Source organism: Colletotrichum scovillei (assembly GCF_011075155.1).
Source record: "Colletotrichum scovillei strain TJNH1 chromosome Unknown Contig00009, whole genome shotgun sequence".
NCBI classification, from domain to species: Eukaryota; Fungi; Ascomycota; class Sordariomycetes; order Glomerellales; family Glomerellaceae; genus Colletotrichum; species Colletotrichum scovillei.
In genome coordinates this window covers 6,250,540-6,265,382 of record NW_023336267.1, presented here as the reverse complement: position 1 = coordinate 6,265,382, position 14,843 = coordinate 6,250,540, and the positions used below count along the sequence as shown (strand labels likewise).

At 49.3% G+C, this 14,843-nt stretch overlaps 5 protein-coding genes across 5 annotated transcripts; 3 read left to right on the top strand and 2 right to left on the bottom strand.

Moving 5' to 3' along the window:
• Positions 1 to 116: 116 nt before the first annotated feature.
• HER10_EVM0005785 (OPT oligopeptide transporter) lies at positions 117 to 2,850 on the top strand (the record flags this gene model as incomplete). Its single annotated transcript, XM_035475389.1, has 7 exons — positions 117 to 470; positions 548 to 1,225; positions 1,283 to 1,564; positions 1,617 to 1,880; positions 1,934 to 2,111; positions 2,163 to 2,452; positions 2,512 to 2,850. The coding sequence occupies 7 exons, from the start codon at positions 117 to 119 to the stop codon at positions 2,848 to 2,850; spliced, it is 2,385 nt and encodes a 794-aa protein (XP_035329388.1).
• Positions 2,851 to 5,973: 3,123 nt separating this feature from the next.
• On the bottom strand, positions 5,974 to 7,871 carry HER10_EVM0008821 (major facilitator superfamily transporter). Its single transcript, XM_035478330.1, has 4 exons — positions 7,511 to 7,871; positions 6,475 to 7,449; positions 6,317 to 6,422; positions 5,974 to 6,256 (listed from the first exon to the last, which is right to left on the bottom strand). The coding sequence occupies exons 1-4, from the start codon at positions 7,732 to 7,734 to the stop codon at positions 6,002 to 6,004; spliced, it is 1,560 nt and encodes a 519-aa protein (XP_035329778.1). The 5' UTR covers positions 7,735 to 7,871; the 3' UTR covers positions 5,974 to 6,001.
• Positions 7,872 to 8,272: 401 nt separating this feature from the next.
• HER10_EVM0012561 (metallopeptidase family M24) lies at positions 8,273 to 9,923 on the top strand (the record flags this gene model as incomplete). The annotated part of the gene is made up of 3 exons (XM_035481954.1): positions 8,273 to 8,637; positions 8,706 to 9,667; positions 9,730 to 9,923. Exons 1-3 carry the CDS (start codon positions 8,285 to 8,287, stop codon positions 9,921 to 9,923), a joined length of 1,509 nt encoding a protein of 502 aa, XP_035330223.1. The 5' UTR covers positions 8,273 to 8,284.
• Positions 9,924 to 10,147: 224 nt separating this feature from the next.
• HER10_EVM0005375 (uncharacterized protein) lies at positions 10,148 to 10,540 on the bottom strand (the record flags this gene model as incomplete). The annotated part of the gene is made up of 1 exon (XM_035474996.1): positions 10,148 to 10,540. One exon carries the CDS (start codon positions 10,538 to 10,540, stop codon positions 10,148 to 10,150), a length of 393 nt encoding a protein of 130 aa, XP_035329344.1.
• A 2,158-nt stretch (positions 10,541 to 12,698) lies between these two features.
• HER10_EVM0008896 (2OG-Fe(II)oxygenase superfamily protein) lies at positions 12,699 to 13,658 on the top strand (the record flags this gene model as incomplete). The annotated part of the gene is made up of 2 exons (XM_035478403.1): positions 12,699 to 12,901; positions 12,952 to 13,658. 2 exons carry the CDS (start codon positions 12,699 to 12,701, stop codon positions 13,529 to 13,531), a joined length of 783 nt encoding a protein of 260 aa, XP_035329783.1. The 3' UTR covers positions 13,532 to 13,658.
• Positions 13,659 to 14,843: the final 1,185 nt, after the last annotated feature.

The window sequence follows — 14,843 nt, the reverse complement described above, 5'->3', positions numbered from 1 at the left end:
GTGCGGAAATCCCGAACTGTTAGTACTCCAGGTTGGCGAGCCGATCCTTTTATTTGAGTTCCTGGTCTGTCTGATTATTGCCTTACTGCCCTGGTCTGTGCTTTTTCGTTGCGACTATGCCGGTGCCATTGACAGATGCCATCGTGGTGGGGGGGCTGAATCCCGTTGAGGGCAAAATTGTTTCGGTCCCCTCTCACCAAGCCATCAACGAGAAAGTCAGCATTGACGAGTCAGGGGTTGGAAAGGAACTTGCTTCCGAGATTCAAGCTATTCCGGCAACTACGACCTCCGACGATGGAAACCATGAGAAGGACGATAATAGCGACAATGCCATCATCATTACCGGTGCCGACGCTGCCCGATACTTACTGCCGCTCCGGGATGACTTCGACCCTGCGTTAACCTTTCGGAGTATGTTTCTGGCAACTTGCCTCTCAGCTTTCCAGGCTGTCATGAGTCAAATCTACACTGTGAGCTTTTTAATCTTGTTGGTGACTCGGATGTGGAACGAGCTCTGGCTAACAAGATGCTCTTCTTTGTCTACTAGTTCAAACCGACCGCCGTCACCATTTCCGGAACTTTCATCGTTCTTATCGGCTACTTCGTGGGCAAGGCATGGGCCAAAGTCTTCCCTCGTGGTGATAAACTTGAAGCTCGTTGGAGGCAGGACCATCCCGAAGGCGAACTTCCGGCGTACGTTAAGATCTTCAAATTTTTCAACCCGGGTCCCTGGGGGCTGAAAGAACATGCGATCTGCTCCATCACAGCCACATCTGCGTCCAATGCCGCCGCTAGTATTCAGGTGTTTGCGGCACAGGATCTCTTTTACGACTTGCCTCTGAGTCCGACAACCGTCGTCTTGACTGTCATTTCCATTGGTCTCTTCGGCTACGGCATTTGCGGTGTCATGCGCCCCATCGCCGTGTGGCACGTCGATGCTGTCTATTGGAGCACTCTCCCTACAGTCAAGACCCTTCAAGGTCTTCACTGGCAGGATTTGAAAAATTCCAAGCCTCTGCGATGGTTCTGGTACAGTTTCGCAGGAATGTTTGTTTACGAATTCTTCCCGGCATACATCTTTCCATGGCTGAACTCCGTTTCCATTCCCTGCCTCGCAGCCATGAACGCCACAGGTTCAAAGGCTGCTGTTCTCACAAATCTCTTTGGCGGATCTATCAACAATGAGGGCTTAGGCCTATTCTCCCTGTCTTTCGACTGGCAATATGTAAGGAAACCAACCATCACTCCAGCACAGTAACCTTGAAAACTAACGTATCACCAGATTACTTCATTCAACACTTCACTTCCGCTGACTCTGCAGGCCCACTCTGCTATTGGCTTCTTCATTTGCTTCCTTGCAATGATTGGAATCTACTACACAAACGCCTGGGATGCCAAGTCGCAGCCTTTCATGTCGACGCGACTGCGATCCGAGGACGGTACTGCGTATCCCATTGCCAAGGTTTTCACTGGCGGTGTGCTCAACCAGGAGGCCCTCGCCAAGTATGGCATCCCAAGGCTCACAGGCAGTTTCGCGTACGCGATGTTCATGGCCAATGCGGCGGTGAGTTATACAGGCCATACGCTACTAGGCACGAAGGCTGACAGAACATTAGATTGGGGCGTTGGTTGCCCACTGCTTCTTTTTCTGGGGCGGAGACGTCAAGAGGGCGTATCAGAGCGCAAAGAGTGGTAGATATGATGATCGCCATCACGATCATATGACCAAACACTACAAGGAGACCCCTTGGTGGTGGTATGTCATTGTACTGGTCATCAGCTTCGTTCTTGGCCTCGTTGTTGTCACCACACAGAACGTCACGCTTCCGGCCTGGGCATATGTCGTGTCCCTGCTTCTGGGAATTTTCATCGCGCCATTGGTAAGCATGGAACACACGTATTAGCTCCCAATTCCCAGCTGACTGGCGTCCAGAGCACGATTCTCTACTCTCGTTTCGGTAATGGAATTGCTACGAACAACTTATCGAAGATGCTGGCAGGTCTCATCCTTCCTGAGCGTCCCATTGGCAACATGTATTTTGCCGCTTGGTCGCACAACGTCATCTCGAACGCTGTTAATCTTTCCAACGACCTGAAGATGGGAGAATACTGTATGTGTCAGTCTCTACGACTTGCTTAACTTTGCTAACCTGGTCTACCAGTGAAAATCCCTCCTCGTGTTATGTTCCTCACCCAAATCTACGGTACTATCATTGGTGGTTTCATCAACTACGCAGTCATGGTCTCGATTGTGAACGGAAATCGAGAGCTTCTCGTGGACAGCGATGGAAACAGCTCTTGGAGCGGTGCGACGATGCAATCGTACAACACCAATGCCACTTCCTGGGCGCTGGCGAAGTACCTGTACAAGACTGGTGGCAAGTATGCTCTTGTGCCGATTGGCCTAGGTATCGGCTTTGGCGTTGTCATTGTCCACCGTATCATTGCATACGTAAGTCTCCGATGGCGTTGCTCGAATACATGTATGCTACACTTGCTAACGCAGCTCAGTTTATCCCCAAAATCCGCGGTTACTCCTTGTACGACATTAACTTGCCCCAACTCATTCAATATGCGGGCTATATTCCGTACAATGCATCTCAGACTTGCGTACTCTTCAGCTCGCTGATCAGTGGCTTCTTCGTCCAATTCTACCTCCGCAACTACCGCCCTCGCATCTTCAAGGACTACTCGTACCTTGTCACCGGTGCATTTGACGGCGCTAGTCTTACTGTACTCTTCATCCTGTCATTCGCGGTATTCGGCGCCGGTGGCCCCTCTGTCCCTTTCCCGACATGGTGGGGCAACAATGCCGATGGCTACTACGATCACTGTCCAGCAGCTGAGTAAACAGTCTCCGTGAGACTTTCTTCGCTTCTTGGGCCACTTCAAGAACAACATGGTTCGAGTTTCAGTGTCAAAAGATTCTGAGGCAATACTCGGGATGCACTGGGCACTCTGCCATTAGCATAGTTCGGCAAGAACCAGTGGCCATCGAGATGTCCGAAGTTAGCGTGGTTCACGTGCTCAAGACAAGGACAGCTTCGAATACTCGTTTGTAATTAAATCACAAAACTTGGTGTATCACACTGGGAACATTTCCAATGCAACGAACTAGTAATTGGGCTTTGCGTGACAGGCATGTGTATCCCTTAGTTCATATTAACGGCCAATCGTCAAGGAACGTTGCCAGCCCTCGATTAAGGGAGCAGGCTACGACAGACTCGTGGTCTTCTCCATCGTAGACCCTCATCGCGAGACGGTCTAGCCGTGTGCTTTCTTGTAACCGTGAATGCATAGTGATAACATTATCAACCATTTGCAGTCCACGGTGTCGTCTCAGCCTCCTACTGTACTCGTCATTGCCTTCTCCCCTCCTTCTTGTTGGATTTTGTTCCTCATCTCCAACAAAAAGCATGAGCGATGGACTATTCTTCTGACATCCTATTTCCTCCTGGAAAAGCCTTTTTTCGGTAAGGATGTAACTGTCATTCCACCAAATGCTGGGGCTACTGGCCAAGATACAGTGGAACATGTCTGTTCTTGTGAATAGGGTGTGCAGAGAGAGTAGCCCCCCATACGAATGTCCAAATAGCGCTTCACGGCCTACAGTCGCCCCTCGGGTCTCGTAAAGCCGCCGAGCAACTAGAGCTTTGACTTTGTTCTGCAGGAAGCTAAGGAAGACATCCGCACCCCCTTCATGGCCAGATGCTCCATCGGCAGGTGGGGTGAGATCTCTAGTTCTGCGGGCGCTCATGAGAAATCTCGAGTCCGCGGGTATAGGGTAGCCAATAGCGACTACGATTCCCTGAGTATCTGAAGAGCGCATACATAAATGTCGATGCATTGATTCTAAAGCACTCAGAAACACAGAGTTTCCATCCGTAAGGTAACTGGCTGCCTGTCAGAGTGATGGATACGGACATGGTAGTCGGCCTGACATACAAAACCGGAACCGGAGCCTCATGATCTTGCCTGGACCGACTCTGCCAGTCTCTTGGGAAACCAATCTGGACGATGTATTCTTCTCCGGAGACACTTCTCAGGGCCCAAGACTCCGTAGAGTCACCTTTTCCAAGCAAGGATTGGGTGCGCATTTTTCGAATTCTGGTTGCTTGATCACTATGAGAAGACGGAGTAATATCACCAAGAGGAAATGCACAACGCAGAATTACTGGTCTTATCGGTAATTATTATACTGAAAACCCCTCGGCTCGGGCAACGTATCTTCCTAAAGTCCGAGTCTTATCCGCTCGGATCGACGGTTTCCATCACACAGGTTCGCAGTGGACCCATTATCTACCTAGAATTTAGACCCGTAGTTGCGCTCGGCGGTATTCGGCCTTTACGCCATCGTCAACAACTTATTCCGCATCAGTTGGTCGTAAGATCCGACAGCTAAACACCGGTACCATTGGACGCCAAGAAGTTCGGGGTACTTCTCCCGGAACACCTTGAACGGTACCGCGCTCACACAACTCCAAAATCCTGGCCGTGATGGCATCCACTGTTTACAAGCCTGGCTCGAGACTTTTCAAATGCAAAGTTAGCCTAAGAACATGTGGTCATGTCGTGAAAGTCCCGCTCAAGGCAGCGTCTTTGCTAGCCTCAAGAGACAAGGAGTATATATCTACCCCCGATGCATACAAGTCGGCGCCAGATCTCAAATTACTAAGTTGCCATGCAGTGTTGTTGATAGCAATCGCTGCGACGGGGATTGCTCTGGCAGTTCTAGCCGGCAATACTCTGCTAATGTCAACAGCAACGCCCACTTCGATTATGGAGAGAACGCCTTGTGCGGATGCTCCGTGAAACTTAGTACTGAACGCCTAGTTCGTCGGGCCGCCTTTCATTTTACTACTGACTTCACAAACTGCGCGAGCGGGCTGCTTAGCTAGTATCGACTCCCCTACACTCATGACACGGCTGCGCCGCCAGGCCTTTTGTCAAAACTTTTCATAGACCAAGCGAAGCCTTCCATGAATCCAGACATAAGTCATAACTCTCGAAGTGTGAGAACTGAATCTCTCCTGGGCAAGGTCACTTCATATTGTCTGACGTGCCTGGTTTGGCCTAAGTACCTTTACCGCAATGACTTGCGCCTTTTTAGCAACACCCCACGTCTTGGAGGCGATTGTTCCATCAACTTGAGGACCATGTCCCACTGCTGTCTTTGAAGGGAATTCCCAGGTAGACAGTGTAGCCGAGCTTTGCGTGACCTTCAAGGTCTGGGTCTTTCACCTCCGTATTAACTACGTATGCAAAAATTGCTTTCCTTCCGTTCTCATCGTATCAATACTTAACCCCATTGCGCAGACTTTACATTAGGACTAACAGGCCCCGCCTGTGATATGGCTCCTAGCCCCGAAGTAGCTTGATTCTGCATGGCCTTTCCGAACGGGTATACCGGCGTATACCGGCGTATCAGCTTGGCAAGCTCAACCGGAGTCAAAATCGGGTATCCGTAGGATGACAGTCACGAATTGAACTCATTGTATCGTTGCCCCTCATTTTTCCCAAAGTCTTTTTGTCAAAGGAGTCAGCATATTCATGGAACGTGCCGATGTCAATCATTCTTTCAACGTCCGAGATGTCATCCCCCAACAAGCCCCATTCACCCTGGGCAGCCGGCTAAGGTAGACCATCTAAGTACGATATCCTGATCTGAACACTACTGAGGTAGACATGTCAGCAAGCCTAAGCGAAAGTGCCCCATTCAAAGCACGAACAACTTATTCAAGTACCACGTAGATGTTCCAACCCTCCAATGAGTAGGCAGACACCGATCGACTATGGGTATCTTTACTTCGAGATAATGACTGGTACCTGAGTGAGGTAACTGCTTTTTTTTCCATCCGGTCAAGACACTTGTAAAACCTTTTACCTGTGAGTTCCGGCATATCCCTTATGAGCCAATGAATCCAAAAATCAGGCTTTTTTTTTTTGTTGCGATAGGTATTGATCCAATGTATTGTGCACTAATCAAGCTGTGGTGATTAAGCTAAGACGCAGCTTTATCCATAATAACACCGGACGGATCGCGTGTCACCTCGTCGCCCCATTGAGCTTCCCAGCCATTCTCAGCTAGGTACTTCTTCCAAGCTTCATCGTCGTCATTTAGGTGCCTTGAGATGTCTGGAATAACGAAAAGCGCGATGATAGCACCAAGAACAGCGAACCCAGAACCAATCAGAAATGCAACTTGGTTTCCCTTAGATGGATCGGTGGTGTACTTGTTCAAAATCGCAGTAAACACCTTTCATACCGTGTCAGTGCAGATCAACTCCGTAATAACTGACGGTAAGAGCGAGCTTACCTGTGTGCCAATCGCAGCTCCCGCTTTCGAAAAGGCTGAGATAAGCCCCATCATCTGACCACGTATGGACGTGGGAAAGCATTCGGAAGCTATCAGAACAACGGTACTGTGGAAGCGGTAAGTTAAATGGTCTCAACGGTTACAGAAGATACCCTTACCTTCCTGGGCCAACTTCGCCAAGCGTCAAAAATATGCCGTAGAGGACAACAAAGAGAGGAAATACGCCCTGGATAGGATTCATCGCGCCCCCGAGGACAAAGCCGAGGACTGCTTGCAACGTAAAACCCAAAGCCATGGTCTGACGTCTCCCAATTTTGTCCGATAGGTACCCCCCGATGAAAGGGCCGGGGATGTAGAAACAGTTAATGACTACGCCCCACCCGAGCGTTTTAACAAGACTTTCCTCTACGTTGGCTCTTGATATGATTGTTGAGCTGAAAATTCCGAAGGGAATAGAGATCCAGTTATACAAGAACCATGTTGATGCTGCACCAAGAAGCGGTCGCCAATATCGTTTCAGTGCAAGCCAGTATGGCATCCTCTGCTTCCGCAATGCTGAATTTCGGTACGCTGTTGAAACAGCCATTCTCATCCGGAACCAGAAGATGAGAAGGGGGGGTGCCATACCCAACGCAAATGAGGTTCGCCAAACAATATGGTACTTTGAGACTTGCTGGTCAACGCACAACAGCAGCAGCAGCGGCACCAAGCCTCCCCAAACATATCCTAGACTGGCTGATAAGTCTGCGAGCATCGCAAACATGAAGCCTCTCCTTTTGCGAAACTTGGCGTCTTCGTCGGTCGCTTCGGCGGCACCAGCGCCAGATACTGGATATTCTCCTCCTGCGCCTACACCGGCAATACCACGAGCAATGATAAGCATCCAAAACATGCCTGTAGTCGTAGTACCACTGGCTGCAGTCGATAAGGCGATGCCTAGTACCAGCAAGATTGTTGTGGCCACAGCACCAGTCTTACGGCCAAGTTGGTCACTGATGACGCCGAAGAGTATCATTCCCACAATCATGCCGATCAGAAAAGCATTGGAGAGCCTCTGGTATATCGTGGTAGTCAGATCGTCAGGGTAGAGGATTGCAAGTAGCAGTTCGACGTTTCCGATGACTGCGGCGTTGCTGTGGCATTGTGAGCGAAATATCTTGAGAAGAAGGTAGCGAGAGTAGATGCCCAACATACTAGCCATCTGAGCCTATTGCCAATCCCGAAAATAAAACCATCAACCAAACAGACAGACTGCTGTAGTACGTCTTCTGTGATCCTTCTTCTACTACCCCTACATCAGTATTATCTGGGGCGTTGCTCGCGATTTTCTTTTCGTCAATAGCAGTTTCGTCGTCTCTAGTAGCTGTGCGCTCCTGAGTGCCGGAGGACGCCCTGTTGACTTCTGGCATTGTGACCATTGTGTGCGATCATCCGAGTCAATGGCTCTCAAGATGCATAACAAATGTGTGGTATGATCTAACACACAAGAACGCCGCTCCAGATGTCTTCACATGGGCCAGTTCCTATACTTAACTCGAAGGACGGCAGTCCATGTCGGCGCATCTATGCCGAAGTGAAAAGCGACGGCGTACGCCGTCGCATCCTTGCTTATCTTTTCTCCTCCGGATCGGCCTTGTAAGCCGACGGGAAACTGTCTACCGCTATCGACACCCATGTCGCAAACCAGAGGATGGGCGCTCGTACCTGCTGTTGCTGCTGTAACCCTGGCCTGACTCGTGTGGAGAGGGTTCCCTAATCCGGGAAAAGATCTCCAATTCCTGCACCCCGGAGAGGGGTAGAACGCGAGGTCGGAGACCCTCCGACGTCTGATTGCTCGGCACTACATCACCCCTGGCGTGCTCGCTTGCGTTCTGTTTGTTCAGCGCAGAGAGAATGAAGTTGTTCAAGTCTTTTCTTGTTTCTTTATACTCCTTCAAAATTTCCTCAGCGCAGTTCGCAACAATCGCAATGCTTGTATCATCAAAATATCCAGAGGGCATACCTCTGCACCAGGCACAGGTGCAAACGCATAATACCAGACGGTCCCCCAACGCACTACAGCTTATTGCGACTTCGTTGCTCTTATATGCATCCATCTCATGCTACTACTTCCTGTCGTTCGAGTCTCGCAACCTTGCATCTACTCCGTACAAGAAAGCCGAGCAATGCACTATTGATAATCTGCATGCCGACTTATCCTTTCTCGACTCAGCCGTACCTATTTCTGCGGAAGAATTCCTTGAACGCAGAGATCGACTGGCCCAAGCTTTGGTCGCATCAAATGTAGATGCATTCGTCTTGGAACCTGGCTACACATTCCAGTAAGTTTTCCTTCGGCAACGCGAAGACCTCCGAGCCTCGGAGTATATGAGTCCTGACTTGGGGACAGGTATTACGGCAACATCTCTCAAGTTGACTGGGAACCTTGGGAGCCCGAAGAGCGGCCATTCCTCATGCTCATCCTCCCTCATGTGTCTTCTTCTGGTCAAGTGAGCGCCAAGACTGCCTTTCTATCGCCTCATTTTGAAGAGGGCAGGGTACGAATGCTCGGCATACCAACCAGGGAAGACGAACTGGATATTGTCATCTGGGAAGAGCATTGGAACCCGTACGACACGCTGCTAAAATCACGTCTCTTCGATGGCCATCATGGAAAGCTCATGGTTGACGAAGAAATTCGTGACTTCATTGTCAGAGGACTGGATGCTGCTGGGTTCGAGACAGTCGGCCTCTCTCAGGAAGTTGAACTCGTGAAGCAGCAGAAAAGCCCTGCGGAGGTCGAATTGCTTCGCGTTGTCAATACTGGGACTGTTGTCGCTGTCAGAGCCATGCGACCTTGTCTCATATCGGGGCTTACAGAAGATGAAGTCACCGAGATTCTCAACTCTGCTCTCCTCTCCATTAACTTTGGACTGTTCTTCAATATTGTGTTGTTCGAGGAGCACGGAGCGCTTCCTCATGGGGGTTTTGTCACTGGCTTCAAAAAGTTGACCCCTGAGAGCATGGTTGTCATCGATGTTGGTGCCCATTATCTGGGCTACAGTTCGGATATTTGTCGCAGCTTCTTCATCGATCCACCAAAGACACAGTCACCTACTATGATGGGTTCCCTGCTGAATTCATGGATCCGAAACCCGGAGGGGCGACAGCATCTCATTGCGGACTCTGAGCTGCGGGCCGAGAAGCTCAGGGTCTGGGACATTGTATTGCAGGCACAATCAGCTGCCGCCGCCGCTTTCAAGCCGAATAACACAGCAGCAAGTGTGGATATTGCAGCTCGCCAAGTCATTGAAGATGCTGGCTATGGATACGCTTTCACCCATCGTTTGGGTCACGGTATTGGTATTAAAGGTATGTTCCCTGTTTTTCACATGATCGGGGGTCGAAAGCAGTCATTGATCCGTACCGCATAGCTCACGAGTCGCCGTACTTGAACAAGTGGAACAAGGATATCTTGCTTATGCCCGGTATGACATTCACAAATGAGCCTGGAATCTATTTGGAAAACAGATTTGGCGTCAGACACGAAGACATCTATTTGGTCAAAGCATCGGGTGAGGCAGAGTTGCTCACTGGCCGTAGGGCGACTGGACCATACGATCCATGAAATATCCTGGTTCTTGGACCAAATACTACTTCCTAGTATTGACGGCTAGCATCGTACCGCTTTGGTGAATACAGGAAGTGAATTTCTTGGAGACTAGTTATCTGTCTGAGACTACCTCTTGATTAGAATGGCATTAAGTCAAACCCCCCACTTCCTGGCACCCCCCTGTTTCTGGCACCCACAAAAACGATGGGATCACAACCCAACCTCCTCATTACTATTAACTATTGATCCTCAACCACACCCACTACAATACAACTGCCAGCCTCACTAGGGCATTCAGAGTCGCTGGATTCAGCCGTAATAACCTCCTTTTCACCCGCTTCGATTTGAGCCCGATGGATATCCCTGATGTTCGCAAACTTCGTGTTGGGATCGATCTGAACAGTCTTCCTCTTCCTAACTGCAGCGTTGGTAACTTGAGCCCTCAGGTGAGCCAGCTGCTGCTGGGCAGCTGCCAGTTGCCAGGCCTGCTCTGTGAAGCCTTTTTTCACCTTCCTGAACAGCAGCCGTTGAGTGCTGGTATCATTGTCGAGTTGTATAAGTGCAGTTGACCGCTGAGCTCTGCCAGCTTCCTGGGTGTCGACCAGACCACTGCAGAGGAAGCAGAATCCCATGGCTCAACAGGGGTAGTTGACCATTATGGCATCGCTTTTGCCCCGACTGGTTGGTTTGGGTGTGGTGGGCTTAGCAGAAGGCTCAGGTAATACCATAGGGTTCATCAGGGGCTTAACCATCGCTACAGGGTGTAGACCAGTCCACTTCCAACCACTTCTGATGTTCGAGACTGATAGACCAGCAAGTCGAGCCTTCTGGTAACAGTCCAGGAAGTTCCTTTTACCTATAATGGTAGAGTCGTTCCATTGAGACAAGTAACCGAGCTCCTTCCGATAGGCTGACTTAACAGGGCTGAAGACAGACTGGTCAAGTGGCTGGAGGACATGAGAGGAGTGTGGTGGTAAGAACAGTAAATGGATATTGTTAATATAGCAATTCCACATGAAGTCTGTCGTCGTATGACTCCCATGCCCATCCACAATCAACAGTCGAGCCTCGCCCTCAGCCTCGGGCATAGTCTGTGGGATAAACACCTCTCTAACCATTCAATGGCAGTTAAGTCTGTAGTCCAGCCATTATCTGTTGCTGTAAACTCCCACCCATCGTATGGAACCAGATGTAATGGAAACCACTGTTGTTGGACCGTCTTCCCTTGAAAATGATAAGAGGACGAAGTGCCCTACCCAAGGCTGAGATACACTCAATGATAGAGACCCATGCCTCGACCCAGGTTGTTTGCGAACAGACGTCGTCTCAGCCATGCCCAGCACTAACCCATTAGCTCCTGACCCTCGAGGATGCCAGTCTCATCCATATTATATCTGTTGGCTGGTTTGATGTCCTTGATCTCAGGGATAGCAAGGAACTTAAACCAGTTCCTAATGACCTCAGTAGATGCCCCATTAACGCGTCTAGAATCGATGGAACGACTTCTCTGAACCTTAATGATAGGGTTCCTTCTCACGAAGGCATAGATCCAGCCTTTTCCTAATGGTTTGGTATCCCCAGCAGCAGCCAGAACTCGCTCTGCGAATTCCTTCACCTGTTGGTGCGTTGGTGCGAGGCCCAGCGAAGCCTGAATGCGAACCCATTGTGCCAGCTTACTCTCCTGGTCAGGAGACAGCCTCTGCCAGTCAGCAAAGCCACTTTCCTAGTCTGACCACCTTGGAGACGTAGTTGAGGGTTGATCGTGGTATCCCATACTCCAATGAGGCTCTTTGACTCTTGCCGTTTGAGATGTCCTCGAGAGCCTGACGAAGCTGATCTTCGGTATATTGAGGCATTAGATATAGAAGAAGGTATGTGCAAAAAATGAGCCCATTTGGACTCGAATTGAAAATGTTGTGATAAAAGGAGGTTGGGGGTGGGCATTGCGTTGTGGTGGATTTTCGCGTTTTTGTGGGTGCCAGAAACAGGGGGGTGCCGGGAAGTGGGGGGTTTGACTTATCCAGAGTCCTTAACTGTCTGGCCAACATCTCCAATGGTACCTACCTAGACGTTGCAATAATATTGTACCATTCTGAATCCGTGCGACTGGGTTGACGCCGGAGACCAGCTTAGATTAACATCATCAGAATGAATATTTCAGATCTTTACAGAAACATTTATCAGTAGGCGATATAGGCCAAATGTGTTGGGAGACTTTTAGCAAACTTTGTTGTTGGGCCCGACCTCATCCATTACCATTGGCAACAGAGAGAGAGTTGTGCGACTTTGCTCGTAAGCAGAACATTGGCAACTTGTAGTAGAGTTGCTAAGTCTGCTCCCGGAATACTCAGGTCATTCATGTAGGGCTTCTCGATATTGGCTGGATTCATGAGTCAATCATCTAATAGATGCTGGAAGGGAGCTCTTTCTCTGTGGAGCCAAAAAAGACATCGGCTGACGATCAGGGTGAACCCCTAGTCAGATTGGGGGCTGGCGCCCCATACCTGTGGCGTTTCGACGTCTGAAGCTAAGCTAAGGTACGCTGATCAGACGAGGAAACCCCTGAACTGAACCCCAAACCGTCATGGGGGGTCGGGAATCCAAACGAATGACCCAACATGCAAACGAGAAATTGCCAGCTCGCGCTTCAAACGCGCTGGGTTTCAGTCGCTGTCAACCGGATCAATCATCCGACTTCAAACTCAGCTGCGATGGCTTCATAAACGAGGTTACTCCCAGACTTAAAGATTGTAGCAAAGCCTAGTGTCTATGGACCAACATTCAAGCAACATGATCAGTCTTCTCTCAGCCGCAACCTTTGCCCTCGCGGCGACATTGGTCGTCCCCGTGTCATCTCAGGATCAGAAACCCATGTCGGAATACGTATGCACACACCCGTCATATAAGGTCCACATGGTCTCCAAATCCCCTCTTGTGGTTTATATCGCCGACTTCATCACGGCAGCAGAGCGGTCACATCTGCTAGAAATGGCGTCAGTTCATATTGCAGTGTCTGCGTAACAATGTCACTAATCTGTATCAGGAGCGGTACATTTACCCACTCTGGAGTTATTGATGCTTCTGGAGGCAAAACCACGCACAACGTACGGACATCTCAGAGCACCAGCCTGTGGCGGGATGATGTCGTTCGCTGCATCGAAGAGCGCGCAATAGCGTTCCAGGGGTATAGTATGCCTAAGAGTCACGTAGAACCACTGCAGCTGGTCAAGTATGGAAAGGGACAGCAATACCATTTCCATACAGATTGGTTCACAGATCCCACACATACTAGAGCTCATCTAGGCGGCAATCGGCTTTCTTCTTTCTTCGGGTATGTGTCGGCGGTTAACGTCACCGGAGGTGGAACCAACTTCCCGCTCCTAGACGCCCCTTCTGACGAAAGATGGTGCTCCTTCATTGACTGCGACGAGCCTTGGGAGAGAGGCGTGACATTTCGGCCGCTGGAGGGAAATTTCGTGTACTGGGAAAACCTTCACGTCGATGGTTCTGGAGATCAACGTAACTTACATGCTGGATTGCCGGTCACAGGTGGACAAAAGGTTGGGATGAACATCTGGACAAGACAAGCACCGCTGAGCAAGGATATTCGAGGAGATGAGTAAGACTCTGGGGCATTCAAAGTTGGTTTACAGAGGGTATTAAGGGCTTGTTAGGACGAGCATAAGGGGCAGACACCAAGGAACCTTAACACACTTTTCCGTCTCTTCTGCGGAGCAAACATTATCATGCTACTCCTTCCGACGCAATTGAAAGGTATAAAATTGCTCATTTAATGGTCATGAATCCATGAACCTAAGTTCAGGTTCACACTTTTACGATGGCTTGCGGTTCGAGATGAGTCAGGGAATTTCCACCTCACACATGAAGACTATCTAGTTTAAATACTTATGTGGAAAGTATTCCCAGTTGCCTTCAAAATGATCCTATGTGGCAGCTTATGAGTGCTGGTGAGATGCATGGATATGGGTAGCACTGTACTAGGCAAAGAGGAGAGATAGTGTATATGGTGACTATACTCGGTTAACATGGTTATAAGCCTCACTTCAATGATCAACTAGCGACTCCGTAGGTCTCCGTTGACATTGCAGATAATCTCAACGGTGAGTTAGAGGCATATTGAACCAAGCTGATTTCAAATAGAACCACACGCCAAGTTACTATGTATTCTACATGTGACCCAGCCTTTGACCTTACCTACACATGGCAATACTAAGGATCAAAACCCTCACGCGTATGATTACTTGTGTGAGAAAGCCGGCTATACCATTAAATGGCCTGTCTGGCCATCTTTGGAGATGGGTGTTAATATTGACTAAAACTCATGAATAATGGTTTAGGAAACTCCTCTACTTTTTAGCCTATGTATCTGAACATGTAACAAGCCTGAGGATACGTAAGTCGGAGGGACGAGCTTTATGCGGATCCCGCTGAGGTGATCTGGTAGCTGATGAGCCTTTGCAAATGGCACGGAAGTGGGTGGTCTTTAGATTCCAAGGTCGAACGTTACCTGACTGATCCTGTCGCAAGCTACCCCTTGACCTTCAGCCTACTTAACTGCAGATGTGATGAACTAGGAACAAACTCAACTTGATGTTCTGCCTTTAGCTATTTTGCTTCCCACGAAAGGTGAGAAGAGGCGTCTTCCTAATCTCTTATTGAAAGCAGGACCTCGAAGATAGCTGCCCAACCACTAGACAAGTTGATGACTTGATATGAGAAAGAGGCAAATATGATGCGTATTTCTTGACTGTCCTAGTAATGGGGTATTCTGGTTGCATTTGTAGCTTACCCAGTGGGCAAGCCGAGTCAATCTCAAGTAGCAAAAGGATCTCATTCGTGCCGCAATAAGAGACTGTCTTTGACTAGTACCTCGTTTGGTTGGTCGCTTCGCTGACAATAGGTTTGATATTTCGG